This window comes from Hyalella azteca, unplaced genomic scaffold, assembly GCF_000764305.2.
Source record: "Hyalella azteca isolate HAZT.00-mixed unplaced genomic scaffold, Hazt_2.0.2 contig7556, whole genome shotgun sequence".
Classification (NCBI taxonomy): Eukaryota; Metazoa; Arthropoda; class Malacostraca; order Amphipoda; family Hyalellidae; genus Hyalella; species Hyalella azteca.
The window spans coordinates 109,906-129,590 of NW_025937679.1; the positions used below are offsets into that span (position 1 = coordinate 109,906).

At 39.0% G+C, this 19,685-nt stretch overlaps 1 protein-coding gene across 1 annotated transcript; it reads right to left on the reverse strand.

Moving 5' to 3' along the window:
* On the reverse strand, positions 1-4,831 carry LOC125178162 (E3 ubiquitin-protein ligase TRIM7-like). Its single transcript, XM_047881294.1, has 5 exons — positions 3,832-4,831; positions 2,682-2,956; positions 2,098-2,237; positions 1,452-1,611; positions 1-465 (listed from the first exon to the last, which is right to left on the reverse strand). Exons 1-5 carry the CDS (start codon positions 4,567-4,569, stop codon positions 276-278), a joined length of 1,503 nt encoding a protein of 500 aa, XP_047737250.1. The 5' UTR covers positions 4,570-4,831; the 3' UTR covers positions 1-275.
* Positions 4,832-19,685: the final 14,854 nt, after the last annotated feature.

The window sequence follows — 19,685 nt, forward strand, 5'->3', positions numbered from 1 at the left end:
GTTTAAAAAGAATGCTATGAAAAAGGTATAAAGTAATTGCATGAACCTGCATGCAAATTGTTCAGAAAAAAGCTTACCAATTATCTGCCGGAACTAATGCTGTGAAAATACAAATGCTCATTAATGAAGGCCTCTACGCCGTTAAATTTATTCGCTCTCAAATGATATTTATTATCTTAGAAACCTCATGTGAATTAAAATCTAAATATAAAATGAAAATTTCCAGTTGTGGTTGATTATGTTTTCTTGTCTGACCCTAACTTTTGATGAAGGTATTATATCCATTGAAGAATGTTGGTAGTTGACAACTCGATGCAGTCCGCAGCAGCGTGAACATCCCTACAAGCTGCCGTGAGGTGCGAGGCGTTAGGCTCGTGGTACAACACCCGAATATTCGGTATCTTCTGAAACAGCTGACGAGCGCCTACGGCAGAGAGATGATCCCTCGGGAGGACAAGCTCCACACTGGAATGGTACATAATAAATAACAGAACGATATTTATTTCGAATTGCAAGGAAAACTCATTCGTAATTTTGTTTTGCACAATATTATGCACGAATGAATCGTCAAAAATGGAGTTTAAAAAATATTGGATAAAATGAACCAGTCGCCTACTTTACATATTAGATCAAGGCGGCAAAGAAAGATTAGAAATGGTAACAAATTTACATGTTTTGTCAGCTTGTGGCTAGTGCTATTTCGATGCGACGTAAATAAAAAGTAACCGGTTAGTATGAATCATATACTTACTTAAGTTTAGGTTCGTAAACGTCAGAGGGTGAACATCATATTTCAAGGATACAAAAAATGCGGTTGGTATGTGACGAAAATGTTCTTCCCATCATGAGTATTCGCTGAACTTTTCCCTCCTGCAGCTTCGCCCGATAACGTCGTAATTAAAGGGACTGTCAAATACGAGCAAACATTCTATATACGCTGGGTGATACGGGCAGCTCTGCATCAGGCGAATTGAACTTTATACTGAGTTTTTATGCATTCAATTCTATCGAGTCTTGATGAAATCAATTTTGCATTGAGTCGTGTACTTCAGAGCACCTTAGGAGCATCGATACGTGTATTTCAGCTCAAGTTAGTATAGGCATTACAATAACAAAGTATTACAACACATTTTAGTTTGCTTGCATTTTTTGGTGTTCGACAGTGTCTCGCTGCGGAATACGGTTGACAATCAGTAACATTCAAGATTCCGGTTCAATTTTGTTTGGTTTCGAATTGCGAGAAAATAATAATAATGACCTTATCCCTTGCCAGCGGTATGGTTATAATGTAACTCATGGGGATATTAAGATCGAACTGAACGACACATACTCTTCATGGCAGTTACGGGGTAGGAGAATAAGATGTGTGACACATGGCATCGCATGGATTAGCATGCAACTCAAGTACATATATTGTAGTACGTGTGCTAATCGTACTGTAAAACACATACCTTTGATGGCGGTTGTCGGAATATGATGACAGGATGTGTGACAACCAGTCCACGTCCTGATCTTTGAGGTCGGGAAAGTGCCAGCGGGTGACCTCAACACCGCTATCCTTTAAGGTAGTGCCAACGTTGTTCGGGACGCCCTTGGCGCAGCATACATTTGCTGTTGACCGAATTGTATCAACATTAAAATTGTACGCTATTATTTAGCAATCACATTAGTAATCACGTCTTTAAAATTCTCGTCATTTGCGTCTTGATACCAGTTCTTTCAATTGCTAAATAGCTCGCTATTTTCGTTTGAATTCAACTTGAATTATTTTTCTAAATCTGGAATTATTTTTCTTGAATTATTTTTCTTCTAAAATAACTCTCAACTAACAAATAAAGTTCTTATACACTTCCTATCAGTTTCAAAAATAAGTATATAAAAATAAGTATAGAATAAAAATAAATGCGTGTATAATTTTTTCCTCCTCGAACGATTTCGATTATTTTAACATCTAATATTGCCATGTTTCTTTAAGATGACAATGATTGAAAAAATTCCATACGGCTTCAAAAATATAGTCGTTTGGGAGGCTATAAAATTATGAGAAAAGAATATGGATATATGAACGAATATACATAAAAATAATGAATTACTCACTGATAGTACGTCTAGGCAATTTAGCAAACCACAGTACATCGGATGGGCAGTCGAGACGAATGTTGTACTTCTTGATGGTGGAGTGGTAAAGATCCAGTTGGACTATGTAGGGGGAGCAGTACAAGGCAGTCAGCCGTCCACTGACATGAAATGAATATAAATATAAACATATAGAATATAAAGATATAACATTGAAAAACAATGAGATTTCTTCATGGTAAAGGATTATCAAAATTTGAGGAGATTTCATGAGAAGTATGTGAGAAATTTCTTTGAAGTTGATTTTTTTCAAGCATTTCGGTACTTTCTGACTTAGAAAATTTTTCACCCTTGTGATATTTATTGTTTGCAAATTTATTTACAGTTTGACTTTAGTAGGAACATGGAATAGGAATATACTAAATTTTCTAGCAGATTATTTGTTGGCATCCGTCACGGACAAGGCTGAAGTGCTGCAATAGCAGCACGAATTGTGAACTGTATTCGGGGGCCAAAACAATGCAGGAACTTGGGAGAAAACACGCCCAACCAAAATTATTTTAGGCTCTCAAACAATGCGATAATTTATGAGAGTACAGACCCACCGTAAATTATGAACGATAGTTCCCATGCCTCCCTCCGCCTCTCCTGCCGGCCTCCAGAAGAAGTCCAGGGGCAGCAGGCTGATGTCGCCGGTGTGGTGGGCGGCGAGGCGGGACAGCAGCTCCCCCAGCCCCGGGATGGGGCGGGTGTGGGTGGACAGCACCACGAGGCGACTGGGCTGCCTGTTGCTGGCCAGGCTTGCAAGGGCTCGTTCTCCTTCATCGCTGCTGGCGATGATCCAAGGTTTGCCAATCGGCATGACCTCGCACGTCTCTAACTGTAGAGCAGGGAATATTCCAATCAGATCATTTTTTAGAATTTAGAGACATTATAACATTCTTATTTCTAGTAATAGGATTTGTATTGTTCTTTAATACCTGAAAATAATTTCAAGTAATTGAAGTTTTGCTAAGTCTTGACTCATTATTACACAACTTGACTGGTAGGGCATTATTGACCTGGCCAATATTATAAGTATGGCTATCATTAAGATGTCGATCAATATACTTAAATGTGGTTTGATAGCTAGAATGGAAGGGTTATTTGCGATACAAGGTAAATACCGGAATTCATATATTTTTATTCCGAACGAAATTTCAGAAAGGCTGTGACAAAGATATTCGTAACTTTATTACCAGACAGAAACTTCCCAAAGGTAGGAAACAAGAAACATCTAATTATTACGCTAAATATCCGTTTGTAGACAAAATATTATTAATATTATAATTTTGTTTGTTCATCATAGATCACAAACTAAAGATTAGGCTTCCTCTGATAATTTGATTTGATAATTCACAAGTTCATCAATGCCAACCAAATTATATGTTTGACTTTCTGTTGGAAAAAAATTGCCCTCACCGCGGCGTTATATGAGATAGGCTGAATACGCGATCGAACAATATTTTCATGCGTCAGGCTAAAAATTAAAACTCGAACAAAATAATTCGGCTTTTTCTCAGTGAAACGCTACGAACAAGACGCGATCGGAGGCACTCTTTAAAATAAGCTTATTCGTCAAAATAGATATCAAAGAAGCATTGGCATTTAAATTTTGAGCTATCAGGGCAAGTATATGCCTTCAATACAATCACATGTATGATCCCAAGATTATCATCGTAAATATCCCTGTATTATAGCAAATATTTCACTAACTTCTAACGAAACACTTGTTTTAGCGGCAGCATCCAGTAATGCCTTAATTTCAGGTAGCTTTCCATTTTCTCCAAAGTTCAATTTCAGACGGCAGAGAATTTCCTTGCAATCGAGTCTCTTGATGCCATCCAGTCTGGTGACCGAGGCATTCCAAGCCTTGAGGTCCTGCTCAGTGGACACTTTCTGGGCCAACAGCAGATCCCTCCAGCCATCAAAATCAGGCTTCAGTTTGATGATGTCATCAATAAAGCCCGATAAACCATCAGATAACGTGACGACCGAACTAACGCTATCGAGTTTTTTCTGCAACGTGGACCGTATTTTCGCCCAGACGCCATCAACGTTCTCGGTATCCTGAAGCAGGTCGTCTGTCATCTCTATTTTGTGTGTGGCATGTGTGCCCCTGCTGCAGGTGAAGCACACGGATTCACTGCAGTCCACGCAGAGGTAATCCAGCGCCTTCTGGTGCTGGGGACACAGCGCTTCTGACGGTGAACCCACAGCGCTTGGAAGTGATTCCTCATTGGTTGGAATCAATGCGAAGATAACTGGCAGTTGATCAGCATCTTGGGAAATTGGTTCCCTGCATTTCGGACAATTTTTGGTTTCGCGAACATTGCATAACCGTGTAATGCAAGAGAAGCAAAACGTGTGGCCGCATGCGAGGCAAAGTGGCTTGTGGTTGCCCGAGTCGAATTTCTCGTTACAAACGTCGCACTCTATCGTCGCACTTGCCATCTTGTGAAGAGTTTAAAAGTTTCGTGTAACTATTAGTGAGTGATTTTCAACAAAAAAAAGTACAGTTCACACAAACCTGACTGACAGTGATCCAGCATCTGTTGGTCTAATACGCTTGTTTTGTCGACATAACTTCTTTCCTCCAAGAAAAGACAACTCGTTTCATTCGAATTAACCTAGAAGTTATGATGCTACTGCGCAAATAAAGTCTAGTGTAGCCTTCCTCAATCCTAAAATAGGTGAGAGATGAAGACGCTTAAATAAACTCCTATGTTGCTTGAAACCTGAACTTCAACATTGAAACGTGGTGCTTCATGGATGTAAATCTTATATAAACTACTGAAACTTGTACTGTCTACAAGGCAAATTTCCTGTACTCGTTTATCTACAATAACACTAATTTTTCATCCCATAAAATTTTGATTGGAATTAAAAATAGAGGAACCATCATTGATAACGCGTGACAAAATGGTTGTATGGGAAGCTGATCAAGCACCGGTTCCAGACATCATCATGAATCTTCCCGCTAATTCATATTTTCAATTAGTTACAGAAGAGAGGTCTCCCCCCATCGTTCCAGTATTCGTACAAACAGGAAATAAATATTTTAGTCATGAAAGTCACCGAAGGCGCACATTCATGCTGGCGCTATGAGCGCTGATTCCTCTCCGTGCACTTCCTTGAAAAATTACATAAACAATTTCGTGTTTACATTTTTAATTCCAAAATCGAGTCGGCTATAAACGCTGATAAAAAATGTTATCATAAACAATTTACATTGCTGTTATTAGTGGACTTCTTTGGTGGATTTAAACACGAAGAAATTTATTTACCATCCTTTATATCAAGATTGAATTTACTGACTGGCATGTCTAACTTGCGTCTGCTATGCAAGTATCTGATGTAATAATGTCACTAGATTGCTTTAATCGCAGATTCATCAGAAATTTAAAAGCGAAGAAAACGCCACAAAAATTCAGCATATCTCTATTGAAAACGTTTCGGAGACCAGCTCCATCGTCAGTTCGATAAATCTAGAACACCAATAAAGTCAGAAATTAATAAAGTTCGGAGTGAAAACCACAGAAGTTAAAAACCTAAATTTACAGACAAAGGGCCGAATAATAAAGTAAGTACCTATCCATTCACAATTTCTACTGGAAAAGAACTATAGGCAGCATTCAAACTAGGCTTCTCTTTAAAAATATACAATGATTCCAAAATACGCAGATCGTAGGTACCAGAACTATAAGCTAAAACCTTAAAGTCAGTGTCGGACACTGGAACGTTGCACTGTTCGGCGTGAGTGCGCACAGCTGAATGAGGAGGGCGCGATAGTAACTGCCCAGTCCTATAACTCCTCCCTCTATGCTCAGTGACCCTAGTGTAAAAGTTGCATTCTGTCATTCCAACGTAATGCACACCGTGCACAACTAAACTTATAAACTAGGGATGATCGCATGTGAAGAATGAGGAGGGCGCGATAGTAACTGCCCAGTCCTATAACTCCTCCCTCTATGCTCAGTGACCCTAGTGTAAAAGTTGCGTGCCGTCATCCCAGCGTACGGGATGGAGGGATCGCATGTGAGAAGGAAGGATATCTCTGTACCTAAAAAACGAACCTATTTTGAAATTATTCACAAGTAAGATACGAAAATTAATGTCCGGAATAATTTCAAATAGGTTCGTTTTTTAGGTACAAAGATATCCTCCCTTCTCAACTGCGAGCATCCCTAGTTTAGAAATTTAGCTGTGCACGATGTGCATCTGCGTACGTTGGGATGACGGCACGCAACTTTTACACTAGGATCGCTGAGCATAGAGGGAGGAGTTATAGAACTGGGCAGTTACTATCGCGCACTCCTCATTCGGCTGTGCGCACTCACGCCGAACAGTTCAACGTTCCAGTGTCCGACACAGACTCTAAGGTTTTAGCTTATAGTTCTGGTGCTTCCGATCTGCGTATTTTGGAATCATTGTATATTTTTAAAGAGAAGCCTAGTTTGAATGCTGCCTATAGTTCTTTTCCATTAGAAATTGTGAATAGATAGGTACTTACTTTATTATTCGGTCCTTAGTCTGTAATCTAGGTTTTTAATTTCTGTGTTTTGTTACTCTGAACTTTATTAATTTTCTGACTTTATTTGTGTTCTAGATTTATCGAACTGACGATGAAGCTGGTCTCCAAAACGTTTTCAATAGAGATATGCTGAATATTTGTGGTGTTTTCTTCGCTTTTAAATTTCTGAAGTATCTGATGTTGTCGGAAAAAGCATTTACCACAGCTTCATTTAAGCTGAAATATCTGGACTTGTTTTGTTACGTCAAATTAGAGAACGGAAACTGTAGGTTGTTGAGAGGATAGTCGGAGAGTCAGTTGGAAGGAGACACGTGGCGCCGAATACAGTATATTCCTATTGCATCCATGATACGCTAACTTGTACGTGTACAGTGCTCCGAATTACTTAATCAAGAAGCTTTAATCCTGGATGAACTTTCGTTATGCCAACTTTTACCCAATTTTATAAGTCTGGTTAACCTGCTTCGTGAATAAAATTATTGAACTGAAATGCCTACAAGTGCCCTTTATAAAGCTTGAGTTTTAGAATCAATAGTTAAACAAGGCAATCAGCTTACAAACGATCACAATAGGCCTATATGCGGTGCCTCTGCTGATATACGGCAGCTGACAGGCCCGACGATGTTACTTGTGAGGTGACGTTATCTTGAGGAGCTTGTCGGGAACACTCAGAGAAATCAACAGACTTTGTCCAAATAGTGATACACTTCTTGCCCTTGTGTGGGCCTTCTTGACTCAGTTTTCTCGGCAAAAAGACGTACCAGTGTCACTTTTTAGACAATATGAGCCATTAATTACAATGAGTGAACTGATTTTTCAGCTTGTAAGCGACAGCGCCCAATAACTGATAAAATGGTGTCATATAAAGTGAGGGTTGTAGAATATGGCAAGTTACCTAACTGCCTGTGAATATGTTAAATATGAAAAAATGTGTGACAAAGTTAAAATACATAAATTACCAATAATGAAGATTATAAATTGGCAATATAGAGTTTTCGATCACTGAAATAACACGAACTTGGCTCAACTCAATATTATTCTCTATTTCCATTTTTCATTGTTTATCAAGAAGACATTAACACAATGAAACTTTTTTGGCAATGGAAAGAAGAATAAAGTATAATGTACGTAATAAAAAAACGATGACATGATTCAGTGGTTAGAAACTGCTGCTCAAGATATTTGAAAAAAGGATTTTTTTTTCGATGCGTTCTTTAGAAGCAAAAGTTCGACTGACGAGTAATAATGGTCACCGCTTTCCGTCACTGCACTTCCCGTCTCTGCATTACTTATTAGGATGGGGATACTTGGGACAAACTCGGGTCTTGAGTCTTGACTCAACGTCTTAACACCCGACCGGTACAACAGCAAAAGTATTATAATATTCAACTCTTATTATTTATTGAATTATTATATGCTGATAATAAATGTTATGATATTATTCTATGTACATTTCTTATTATATTATATTTTTGAATAAACAAGTATTTATAATTTTCTATTATTGAACACAAAAATGATAGGAGTCAACAAAAAAATAACTGATCTTGTATGATATTTTTTGGGGATATTGGATATCCAAAATACTTTTGGATATTTGTACACTCGATTTGATATTACTAATTTTTCTCACTCCAATTTTTAGGCCACCCTTAACTGCTTTAAACTCTCCATCAAATGCCTCATATGCACATGTCTGCTACATACGAGCACAGCAATAAATAACTGCAGCAACGCTATCCGGCCGCTGATCTCTAATCGCCGCAGTGAAAATCATCAGTAATTCCTGGTACCAGAACCAGACCGTCTTGCTCATGATTTATTCACGACTTTCTTCTCGTAACAGGACACAGGATCAGACAGCCATTCTCTGAGTAGGCTGGGCTGGAACACTAACCTCAATGCCAGTCAAGTCACCACAGCACTTATGTCGCAGACCTTCTATATACCAGATTCATTTCATCAGAAAAACGATTCACAAGTTTTTCAACAATTCACACACTAAATATGTGCATTTGTTTCTATTACACTCACTACGGGTTAGCATGAAGCAACAGACAAATTTCAAAGGGCCCAGTCTTCTACTGTGCGTAATGCTAGCTCACCGCCGCTACCGAGATTAGACTGACGAGTGAAGACGACGACGAGGAGCAGCGGCCAGGCTGCCAGCGGGTGGCTGCAGGGTTGCCAGATGTTTGCGAGGGAAAAATGCCGAATCCACTCACCATAAAAAGCAAGAACTGGCCGCAGTTCTGACTTTATTAAGTTATAAATTAAATTTTTTAGAGCAACAATAATAAATTTACCTGGTTCTTATTCACTAAAAATAAGGGTGCGTAAAACTTGTTTATACATTTTTGTCGGACAATGCTATTGAAAGGCCACATGTAATCTAATTTGGCCTGAATAGGCTCATCTGGCAATCCTGACCATGAGCCGAAAACTCGTGCCGGTGCACCGCTCAGCTGTTTTGTAGATGATCTGAAATTTCCAGCTTTCATCACAATTAAATTCTGTAAACGGCCTAGGAATGATCTAATTTTGTTGGAATTTGAAATTTAGCTAATCTTGAATTATTTCAATATAATTTCACCTATGGACTTATGGGTTTGCTCTCAATAAAGTATTATGGATGAAATAGCTTCAATCATGTATCCCGACACTTTTGTGCTCATACAGAAGTTTCTGTGCGATTGGCCCCACAGCTGCCTTCGCCGCACTAGAAGGTATATATTACTGTGAAATAAATACTATACTTCAACATTAAAACAATAATTTTTCAGTGAAGTCAATTGACCGACCTGGGGCTGCTTTGCCATCAAACCGTCGAGATTCAAGGTTTTTAACTGATATATTTCAATGTTTATTCATCAACCAATGAGAAGTTGAGGTAAATGCATGTTAAATAGTTGACTAGAATTTCAAGCATGTGTATGTTTTACCAAGGATCATGTGTGCTATAGTGGAAGTTTGCAATACGTGCAGGTAGATCGTAACGCTTACATACAACTTTACGACACTCCCATGATCAGCGAACTGGAGAAAGCCGCTCTGACCCAGGACAATTGTAAATTTAGGATTGTTGTCAGTTATTTTTTCAATTAAATTTAAATTCAAACTTAATAAGGAATAAATTGGTTTCATGGTACAAATTTATTCGAAGAGCGAAGAGACAGTTGATTTATTATCTAAAATAAACAATAAACGATATCATTATTACGAAACTTAGCTTGATTCAACAAGTGGTCTCAAGACGAGTCTCTTGATCAAAAATCGAAAATTTAGGCTCTTCAGTTTTCTGGGCTCATTTTGTAGCGGCGGAAAAGACGCGTACAATTAACGCGGCAAACCGTATTTATGTTTGTATTTCAGTTTTTGCGCGAGACAGTTCCATATTAGTATGAAATGAACATTTTTAAACAAAACGCATAAAGATTACTTTGGAAATTTTAATGTATAGATAATTATCCGCTTTCATTGTGTTTAGACTCATTTGAAGCTGCAAACGAGGCGCGTTCTACAAAGCAAATAGCATAGATTTGCATGCGATAATTTTTGCGCAAGGCCGTGTTGGACTTTGTTAAAATGACCATTCTATTTACATAAATATATCAGAAAATTCACGTTTATCGCTTATTATTCGCGTAAAACTTCACAGGAATAAGTATAAGGACGCTTGATGGTATCCTCGATATGAGTAATTGACAATAAAAAAAGCTGTGGCCACAGTATCAAGCATTTTTTTGCATTTTATTCTTTTTTCAATCAATTTTAAATACGACTCACAGTGAACAATTAAAATTTCCAAAATATTCCATCTTAAAATCTATCCCGTCCTATGGTTTCCTAGCTACAGCATTAAGATACATACCAGCCAACACACGCTAAACAAGTTCAATCAGAGACCCCCTGATGCGTTCTTTTGCTGAGTCAAACTGGGTCAGGATATCTCACACAGGGGCTAAAAAGTGCATCGCAATTAGCACAACGATCCTCTCATTTCTCTCAGTGAGCGGTGATGCATGAGCTGCATCATTATGACCGATCCCGAGGAATCACGGATGTATCTGCTAGAGAAACTTGTGACTAGAAAGCGATATTATAAAAAGGTAAATAAAACGCAAAATATAGTCATCAATTAGAGTGTTATTAAACTGGAAATAATGAATAACATAGGAAAAATTGCAGGGCATCTTATTTCAATTTGTACACTTTCATTATTTATGCAATGAAGTTTCGTCATATCACTAATATTAGCTTCATATCGACGTTGTATGTAGTTCAAAACTCACATTGATAGCAAAAAATTATTAAATTTTACGAGCAAATCAAGCTTTTCATTAATGATAAAAACATCAAAAGTCGTTTTTTCAATGTAAATTTTACAATAGTTAAATCTGACCATGAATACGACTTTCCATCTTCACTCAACAATCAACACTGAACTCATTAAGGTTTGTTTAATGAGAAAAATCACCGATGGCCTCATGTGTTTTCCCCAACATAGAATCGTCTCATAAAGAATGCGTAGTGAAATTTTCATCTGTTTGATCCAGTGGACAATGCGTCATTTTGACGCAAATTATATATTATCAATTTCAATTAAACAGTCAGTGTTAATTCACTCGTACTTCAAATAAATACTACGAATTCTTGTACTCAGTTGCTGCTTCCAGTTTTACACTCGCTTACTCGCCAGGTTTTTTGTATCCATTGCACAATGCTGCGGGTTGACAACTCGATGAAGGGCTGACTTGGAGCACGGCAGCTACCGGCTGACTCCAGGTGCCTGGCGTGAGGTTCGTGGTGCGCCGCCGTGATTTGAGGCACGGTTCCGTACAGCCGGTGTGTGCCCGCGTCTGTGAGGTCGGCTCCTCAGGTGAAGATAAGTGCGGAATGAGCGCTGGCCTCTTCATGGCTGAGCATTTGCGGAGGTGCCAAGAATACGTTTTAGATCGTGTTCTTTCTTTTCAAGAGTTACTCGACTGAAAATCTTGAATAGAGAGTTATTTTTTTCGTGCCATTGGATGCAAATGATGTTCAGTGAAGGGGTTCTTTATCATGTTATTCTATGGAAATAAGTGTTTTTATTTTGATACGAGCGTGGCTCAAGTCTGTAGGCTTGTGACCCCAGACTGAGCCACAAATCGCGACAAGGCGCTGCACGTAAAACTCAATCATTCAACCAACAACCCTAAAACAACACATAAAATAGAGCATCTTACATGACGGCAAAATCTGAATATAAAAAGCCTAATCTCTTGTAGAATAAAAGCTCGCATGACAATAATTAATTTTGCTAATAAATAAATTAATCAATTAAATCTCATTAGGCTGTGATGTGGCTGCAGGCAAACAACACGACAGATCATTATTAATTTTTCGCTCGATTAATATCAGTGCATTTAGCATCTAACTAACTGCAGATGAGCCTAAAACGGTTCCCTAAAGATTTTTTTTGGGCGTAAGGGAACCACCAAACCGCATACGAATTATAGGTAACTTCATAACTATGTGAAACTTTAATATAAATTTGAAAAAATACAACAGAACGTTATTTTAAGTCTTCTAAGTCCGAGATTGAAAGCCATATTACCGCGTATAATTTAATGTATAATTCCTAAATAATATTTATTATATGGCAAGTAATAGACAATTCTAAGTAAGTTAAAGATAAGTGGACAACATCGGATGCGTGGAAAATGTCTGATGCGTGGAGAATGTCAGATGAGTCGCAACTTCGGAAAAAGCCCCCAAAAATGCGGATTTGGGCGTCTATTTTGAATTCAAAATATTCGTAATAAGGTTTTAAGTGGAAGTCGGACATGGAGTTTGAGCTGGTCTCACCGTGCAACATTGACAAATCTCGCAATGGTATTAGGGTGGCATAACGATAACATTTGAAATTTGGTTTTAATTAATACGTTTTATTGAATGCGAGTGTACAAAATTAGACGAACAGTGCAGAATAATTGTATATTTTATGAGTGGAAAATTATCATGCGGGTAGTGTACATCAGCTCCGACTCCTAGATAACGGTGCCCACGGCCTCTCTGCATGCGATCGCAAACATAATAATAATAAATAGTAATAATAGCGGTTTCCGCGTTTATCAGGACGCAGGCCTGTCGCCGATTCTTAACATCGCAGAACATTCACAGCATTTTGCGGTCTCGAACTCGCAACTCACAGCTACAATTCTGCTTTGTTTATCCGCCCGGCCTCGTCGCCACAAACATAAATTTGTCGAGCTGGTGCTAACCTAACATATTAATTATTTCAAGATTTAAATTAAACCTGGTTCAATGGGGTTTGGTTAGAATAAACAGTATTTTTGAATTAATGTTTTCTTTTCAACGTAACAGTGTGAGCTTAAAAATGTTTTCCCAATCGACTCGTACGCTCGACTTTCTCGATGAAACGCTTTCGTTACGCGTTCCAGCGAAGTCTTTGTGTGCCAGGCGTGGCCTGCTCGGGATGGTTGCGCCGCAACTGTGTTGCCAGATGAGGAGAAATTTCCGTAAAATCGAAGAAATTACTGAACCCTTATTAATAAAGACTTATTTTCTAGAAAATTCCGTATAGAAAGCAAGTATAATAAATTCACGCAAGTAAAAACATACACAATGTCTCAGTACCTCAACTTCTCAATAATTCCAAAATAAGCTTCGTGACTCCGACTAAAAAAATTCATCTCTGCAAGCAACCTGAATTTTTCTGTATCATTTTTCTTGGGCTTGGCCAGCCGTACGTGACCGTTTTCCGGCCTTTTTTTCTATGGCTTTGGACGGCAAAAATCTATTATGACCTTACACTTGTAATTTTCGATGTATAAAAAACAATAATTTAATTATTGCTCCGCTAAGTACAAACTTGCCAATTATAACTGAAATTTAGCTGGTTTTCGCTTGCCGCTATCTGGCAAGCCTGCAGCCGTCTCTAACCCAAAGCAATCTCCCGTTAGTCGGTGCCGTGCGAGTGAGGGTTGCTCACAATTATTGAACTGATGGTCAAGAAGTAGGTTTTGTTGACTTTTGGACAAAACTACGGATCACAATGTCCGGCAAACTTTAAAGCGTGAAGTTTCGTCTCCGTTTCTGAGGAAGTTTTAAGCTTGATTAATGAAATCCTCAAAATGAAGACAGATTTTAAGGCCCTGATTGAGAACCGAGAGGCTTCGAACAGGCACGGCTCTTCCCTATGCGTTTCTTCACTAATTAGGATAGACTTTACTCCACTCGCAAATGAGATGGCGATATGGATTTTTCCATACTTACCCAGCTATTTATTTATAAGCGTCGACCAGTAACAAAAAATATGTAAACTTTGTACTAAAAGAGTTTTAATGAGAGGAAATTTCAAGAAACTTTGAATATTTTTGTTCATCATGCCTGCGACTTTTTTACTTTTTTCGAGATGTAAACGGGTTGTAATTTTTATTCTCCATTGAATGGTATACTCGGCATTCCTTGATCAGCCTCAAGTCTGCTGATACGCGGAGGGAAAATCCCGCATACTAGCTGCTCAAATGGAGACGTTGTGCAATGTTTGAGGGGAAAGAGACGTCGTAAATTACTCAACTGTCAGTTCAAGACGGGTGGCATGGTAAAGGCGAAGTCAATGAGGGTCGAAGAATAATACGTGGCCAGTGGTCGGCCTAGTCCAATTAGTTATAGCCGACCGTTGGCCATTCCTCGGCCAGAAAGCAACCAGTTGCAGCGAAGAATGGTCTGGCTAGGATATCATAACAAAGAGTACAAGCTCGAGGGTAGCGACTGGCCGAGCTTTGGGCAGATCAAGGATTTTACACGATGGTCGCGAAAACCTCGCTCTCAGACTTCGCTGCATTTTGACTACAAGCCTTAAGGAATGGAAGGATGAGTTGCTGGCCCAGAAAGCGTCAGCAGAGTGAGATCTCAAGGTATGGGGAGATGAGACATGAGTAACGGATGAGAACATGAGACAAAAATTAAAGGAATTGATCAATCGCATAAAATTGAAACCTGAAGGAAATAAAAAGATACAATAAATCAAGGCGAGGTTGGATGCAGCCAGCACAAAATGTTCTTCGTTAGAGGTGAGTGCAATGACTTTACTGTCTTCAAACGGATGCTGTGAAAAGGATGCAATATTTTTATATGAATTATATTCACGACTTAAAATTAAATGTCGAACAACAATTCATCTTGAAGGGCACGCAAACACACCTTAGAAATCGCGTTTCTCATCCAAAATGCAGGAATGATTGTAAATGCCACGGTGGCCGAAATTCTGAAAGTATTTAGAAAAAATTATTGTGTAAAAATTTTCGCTTTAATTTGCTATAAAACAGTTTTTTGACCCATAAGTAAATACCCTGCTCATACTAATTATATTGACTCTGCTCATATTGATTTCTCTCTAATGGGAAGGTTTGTCTCTCTAAAATATGATTGAAGAAGGCGGAAAGAATGAGTGGTAAAGGGATAAAAGTTTTTTTTAACGGTGCGAATTTCGGCATTCTGTCCTCTTTGACAATAACTTTTATACCCTAACACGCTAAATAAATTCGCGCCTTCATCTCGAAAGCTCATCCAGCCTCAGGTGTTGTCACAATTATTATGAACCCGTCAACCGCTTTAGTTGAGATATCAACTTACATACTATGTTCTTCTTTGTTTAGAAGGATTTATCAATTGGAGCATTATGACAATAAATTGGAAATGAACTAATTTGTGAAAAATAAATCTTATAAATACTCCTAAATTTGAAAATGCGTTGATAAAAAATGTTCACTGCGCTCTACAGTTACCAACGTGTGAGCTCATGCCGCAAGGTGCAGCTGGGACAATCACCAACTCCGATGAAGGAGAGCAAGCCCTCGTTAGCCTGGCCAACAACATCAAGCCCAGTCGCCTCGTGGTGCTGTCCACCCACACCCGCCCCATCCCGGGGCTGGGGGAGCTGCTGTCCCGCCTCGCCGCCCACCACACCGGCGACATCAGCCTGCTGCTACTGGACTCCTATCTAGAGGCCGGCAGGACAGGCGGATGGAGGCATGGGACCCATCATCAGCAAATCAGGGTACATTGGCCGATGGTTTGACCATGAGAGAATTCGAGGAGTGGTTAATTAGAGGAGAAATTTTTCACTGGTTTTGAAACTTTCGCTTCATAGCAAATTATTTCTTTTATTTGAATGTGTGCACTATTTATATCTATGTTGTTTAGTGCTTGATATACATATCTTATTTGCTCTGTTATGCAAGGCGCTGGCTCAACGCCGTGTATGGATCGCCCGATCAAGTCCTCGCTTACTTGAAGATCCGACGTCGAGAGCCCAGACAATTAAGCGTTCGTCTTGCCAGCAAAGAGGACCTCGATAGCTGTGCTGATTTGAAACATCTATGGTTAGTGATTTTTTGTTATATCAGATTGCATTTACCGTTTTAAGATTTTATTTTTATATCCTTGAAGCCGTTAACCATATAAAAACTTCGTTTTGCATCTGAATGACCAGGACCTAAAGCGGCCAGTTTTTCTTTCACGACCCTAGATGCCCTCGACTGTGAGGTCACCCGCTGGCACTTCCCTCACGTGGCACTTCCCTCAGGATGGACGTGGACTGCGTGTCGTCCATCCTGTCACCCTTCAGGAAGACAACCAGGCCAGCTTGCGGGGTTCAAGTGTCTGTCTTTCTACGGAAGTCAATTGCGATCCTTCTCTAACTCAAGTCATAGCTTCTCTTTATCAACATCTACCACATAAGACACGATGACATAAACCAACTAGAACACAATGCAATCCTCAGCCTAAAATTTGAGTGCCAAAAAATTTCATAGACAAGACGTAATTAATACTAAAAAATTTTCATCTTTTGATGAAGAAAATCGACACCCAACAAATTTACTGATCGTTCATGAAAATACATAATTGTCCGCATACGCTAACTTGCTGTGCTGGAAATAATTAGTCTCAATTGAGACTAATTATTATATCAATAAGTTATTGAGTTATAAGTTATAAGTATAAGTTATAAGTTATAACTTATTGATATAAGTTATATCAATAAGTTAATATTGAGACACGGCTCAATAATCCATGTCTCAATAATGCGTTTAGTTCATGTAATCTTGAAATAGTGAATTGCTAGGCTTTTATGTTTTAGTGTTTTTTCTGAAGTTTTATTCTTTTCTTGAAACCTAGGACTAAGTTGTTTCCAATCGAGTCTTTTTTTTCTATATAAAGTTAGGTCTTGTTTAGGTTTTATGTATGTCCTAGAATTTTGACTTATAAAATGATTTTATTCATTATTTGATTGTCGAACTGATGATGGAGCTGGACTCTGAAACGTTTTCAATATCGATATAGTGTATTTGCTTGGCGTTTTCTTTGCTCTTAAATGCGTGGTGAACTTGCGATATAAGCAGACTGAAAATATAAGTACTTAAATAGAAATTAAAGTGGCTCTTCTATGATTATAGGTGGCGATGGTGGATTATAGGTGGCGTAACGGTTCGCGACCAGATCTGCGAAAATCGACAACAAAACATCAATAAATCGAGAAGGTGGCGGCTATTACCCTATCGAAATTCGAAGACCTGTCAGCCGCTGGCACACGGACGCCCCTAGTTCTTATGGCAGGGTAAATTAGAAGCTCTATGTCCGCTTAAGGTTCCGGTTGCCGTAGCGAAATAAGCGCCGAAATGGAATCTTGTGAAATTACTCGTCGAGCTTGGGGCGATCGTGGGGCGCGCGTACTTGGTACCTGATACGTTCGGGACAGACACGGCCGAATATGAAAAATGCTTAAAAAAATGCCCCCTCCCTTCCCCCCCCTTATGGGGGAAGGGAGGGGGCATTTAATCATGCTAATCTTAACAAAATCTAGATACGGCACTAACTTGATTGCAGCTTTCAGTTGTTCACAGTTCACAGCAAGTGAGGATCTTTCTGCATCCATCGTCGGCTGCTGCAATGACAGTAGGTATTGACTTTCACATGTAGTTCTTTACAAGCATCTAAGTTATCAACTGCCCTCTAAATTCCTGGAGAGACAATCAAATAAATAGCGGAATAAACGATAGTTATGGAAATCCTCAAATCAAATATGTTGCTCACAGAGAGGCTCCTAGTAAAGTAAATAGTTCATAAGCTAGCTATCTTCTGCTTGAGCAATAAGCTCAAGCATGCAGACATATGCCCAAAGCTGTACAGTTCTTTGGTTGAAGAAACCATTCGTCTAGCAAAAAATTTTACCGGGGTCTGAAAATACTGCTTGCAACTGCTGAAAAATGAAGAATAGAAGCATTTATAAATTCTAACATCTAATACCAATTTAATATTGCTCGATGGAAATTTTCTGAATCTATCTTCGTATAATTTGTAGTTCTTCAGAAATAACCAAATTCATCCTTATACTTGAATGTAACTCCATAATGAAGCCTGATGATACAACGAAATAGAGTAGATAGAATGGAAGAAAAGCAACTAACTTACATGCGAATAATCGGTATACGCTCTGCAACCTGTTGTATCTTGTTCAGCTGGCCCGCCCACTGCTCAATAGTGTCGAGTGTTGTCAGTCGGTTAGGTAGGCTAGCATTCTAGGCAATGGTGAGCTTTCGAGTTCCGACTACACTTAATCCAGTTGACGCGTTGATTTATAGAAATTAAAACCTTAAGCATATGAACAGGAGCAGCTTAAATAACATGCTCGTGTCGACATGCCCAAAGTTGAAAATTTCTACAGCAGCCAAAATCTTGAACACACAAATGCGTGGTCATGATGAATGTCGCCTGCCGACCAGAACTTGAGAAGTACTTATTGCAACGAACTGATCAAATAACAACTGATTTAGAGCATATTCCGCATGAAATCTTCTCTTATTGTCGAATAAAGAACTTGCATCGTATGATTGCTGCGTTTTGAAAGAAGTGATGGTGAAAGATACACCATACAACTACATCTTATCAATAGAATACTCGTGGGAAAAACTTAACAAATTTTCCTTCATAATTTGAATTTTCCAGTCAAATACGTCATAATTTGAGGCAATTGTTTAAAGCTCTCTGAATGCATCAAATTGTTTAAAGCTCTCTGAATGAGACAAAACTATAATAGTACCTTTTCGATAAGCATTGAGCAATGAGCACTCTTCACTAGGTACTGGTCGAGTCACGGTTCGATCTAAACTGTCGCCTTTGCTGCAACGGTTAATGCTCTGTCCGGATGGGGGGTGCGGGAGGTAGACCCCATGCACGTACCCGCATACCCCCGCAAGGCGGGAACTTCGATTGTTCGTGCGTTTACCTTGTTCAGACTCTGACCAGCCCCATCATGCGGTAGCGTCATCAGCCTTTGACCAGGGGCATCATGACGAAGCTTGTCCAGCTGCTCTTTTTAATCATATTACGCAGATTTGGCATACCGGGCAATTGACTTCCAAAAGAGGCTGGTAAATAGAAGCAAAACACCCTACGTGGCCGACTTGCTCCTGATTCACCCCTAAGCCGAATATAGTTCCTCTAAAACGACCTTAATCGGCACGAAAATTTTGACAGGGTAGTGGCAGTCATTGGTGGATCATCAATAATTTATCGGGTCTATATCATCCACGGCGCATTGCAGGCATAAAATCTCATAAATCTCATAATCTCAGTAAGCCACCGATAACAGTTTGCCTTAAGTGCATAGTGCACGACTGAATTTGACACTGATATTTATCTAACGTAGAAAAGAGTTACTAAGTAGTAGTTCATTCGAGATGATGAAACCAAGACTTCGTTCTGTGAGCTTGATTTGTAAGATTTCTATTCAAGTAAATTTATTGCCAATTCGGTAAGTACGAGTGAAACTGACAGACAGAAGCAAGGTGTTCACAAATTTCTCAAGCCAAAGTGAAGCCATTGTGCATGTATCAGACTGCTCCTGATATAAAATGTCCGAGGAACAATGGAAAATTTTGTCGCCAAAAATGTAGTTTTTCAAAAGATGACGACGAATCCAATTATTTATGTTCACCTGAGATGTTGCGTAAAGTTACCGTGTATTTTG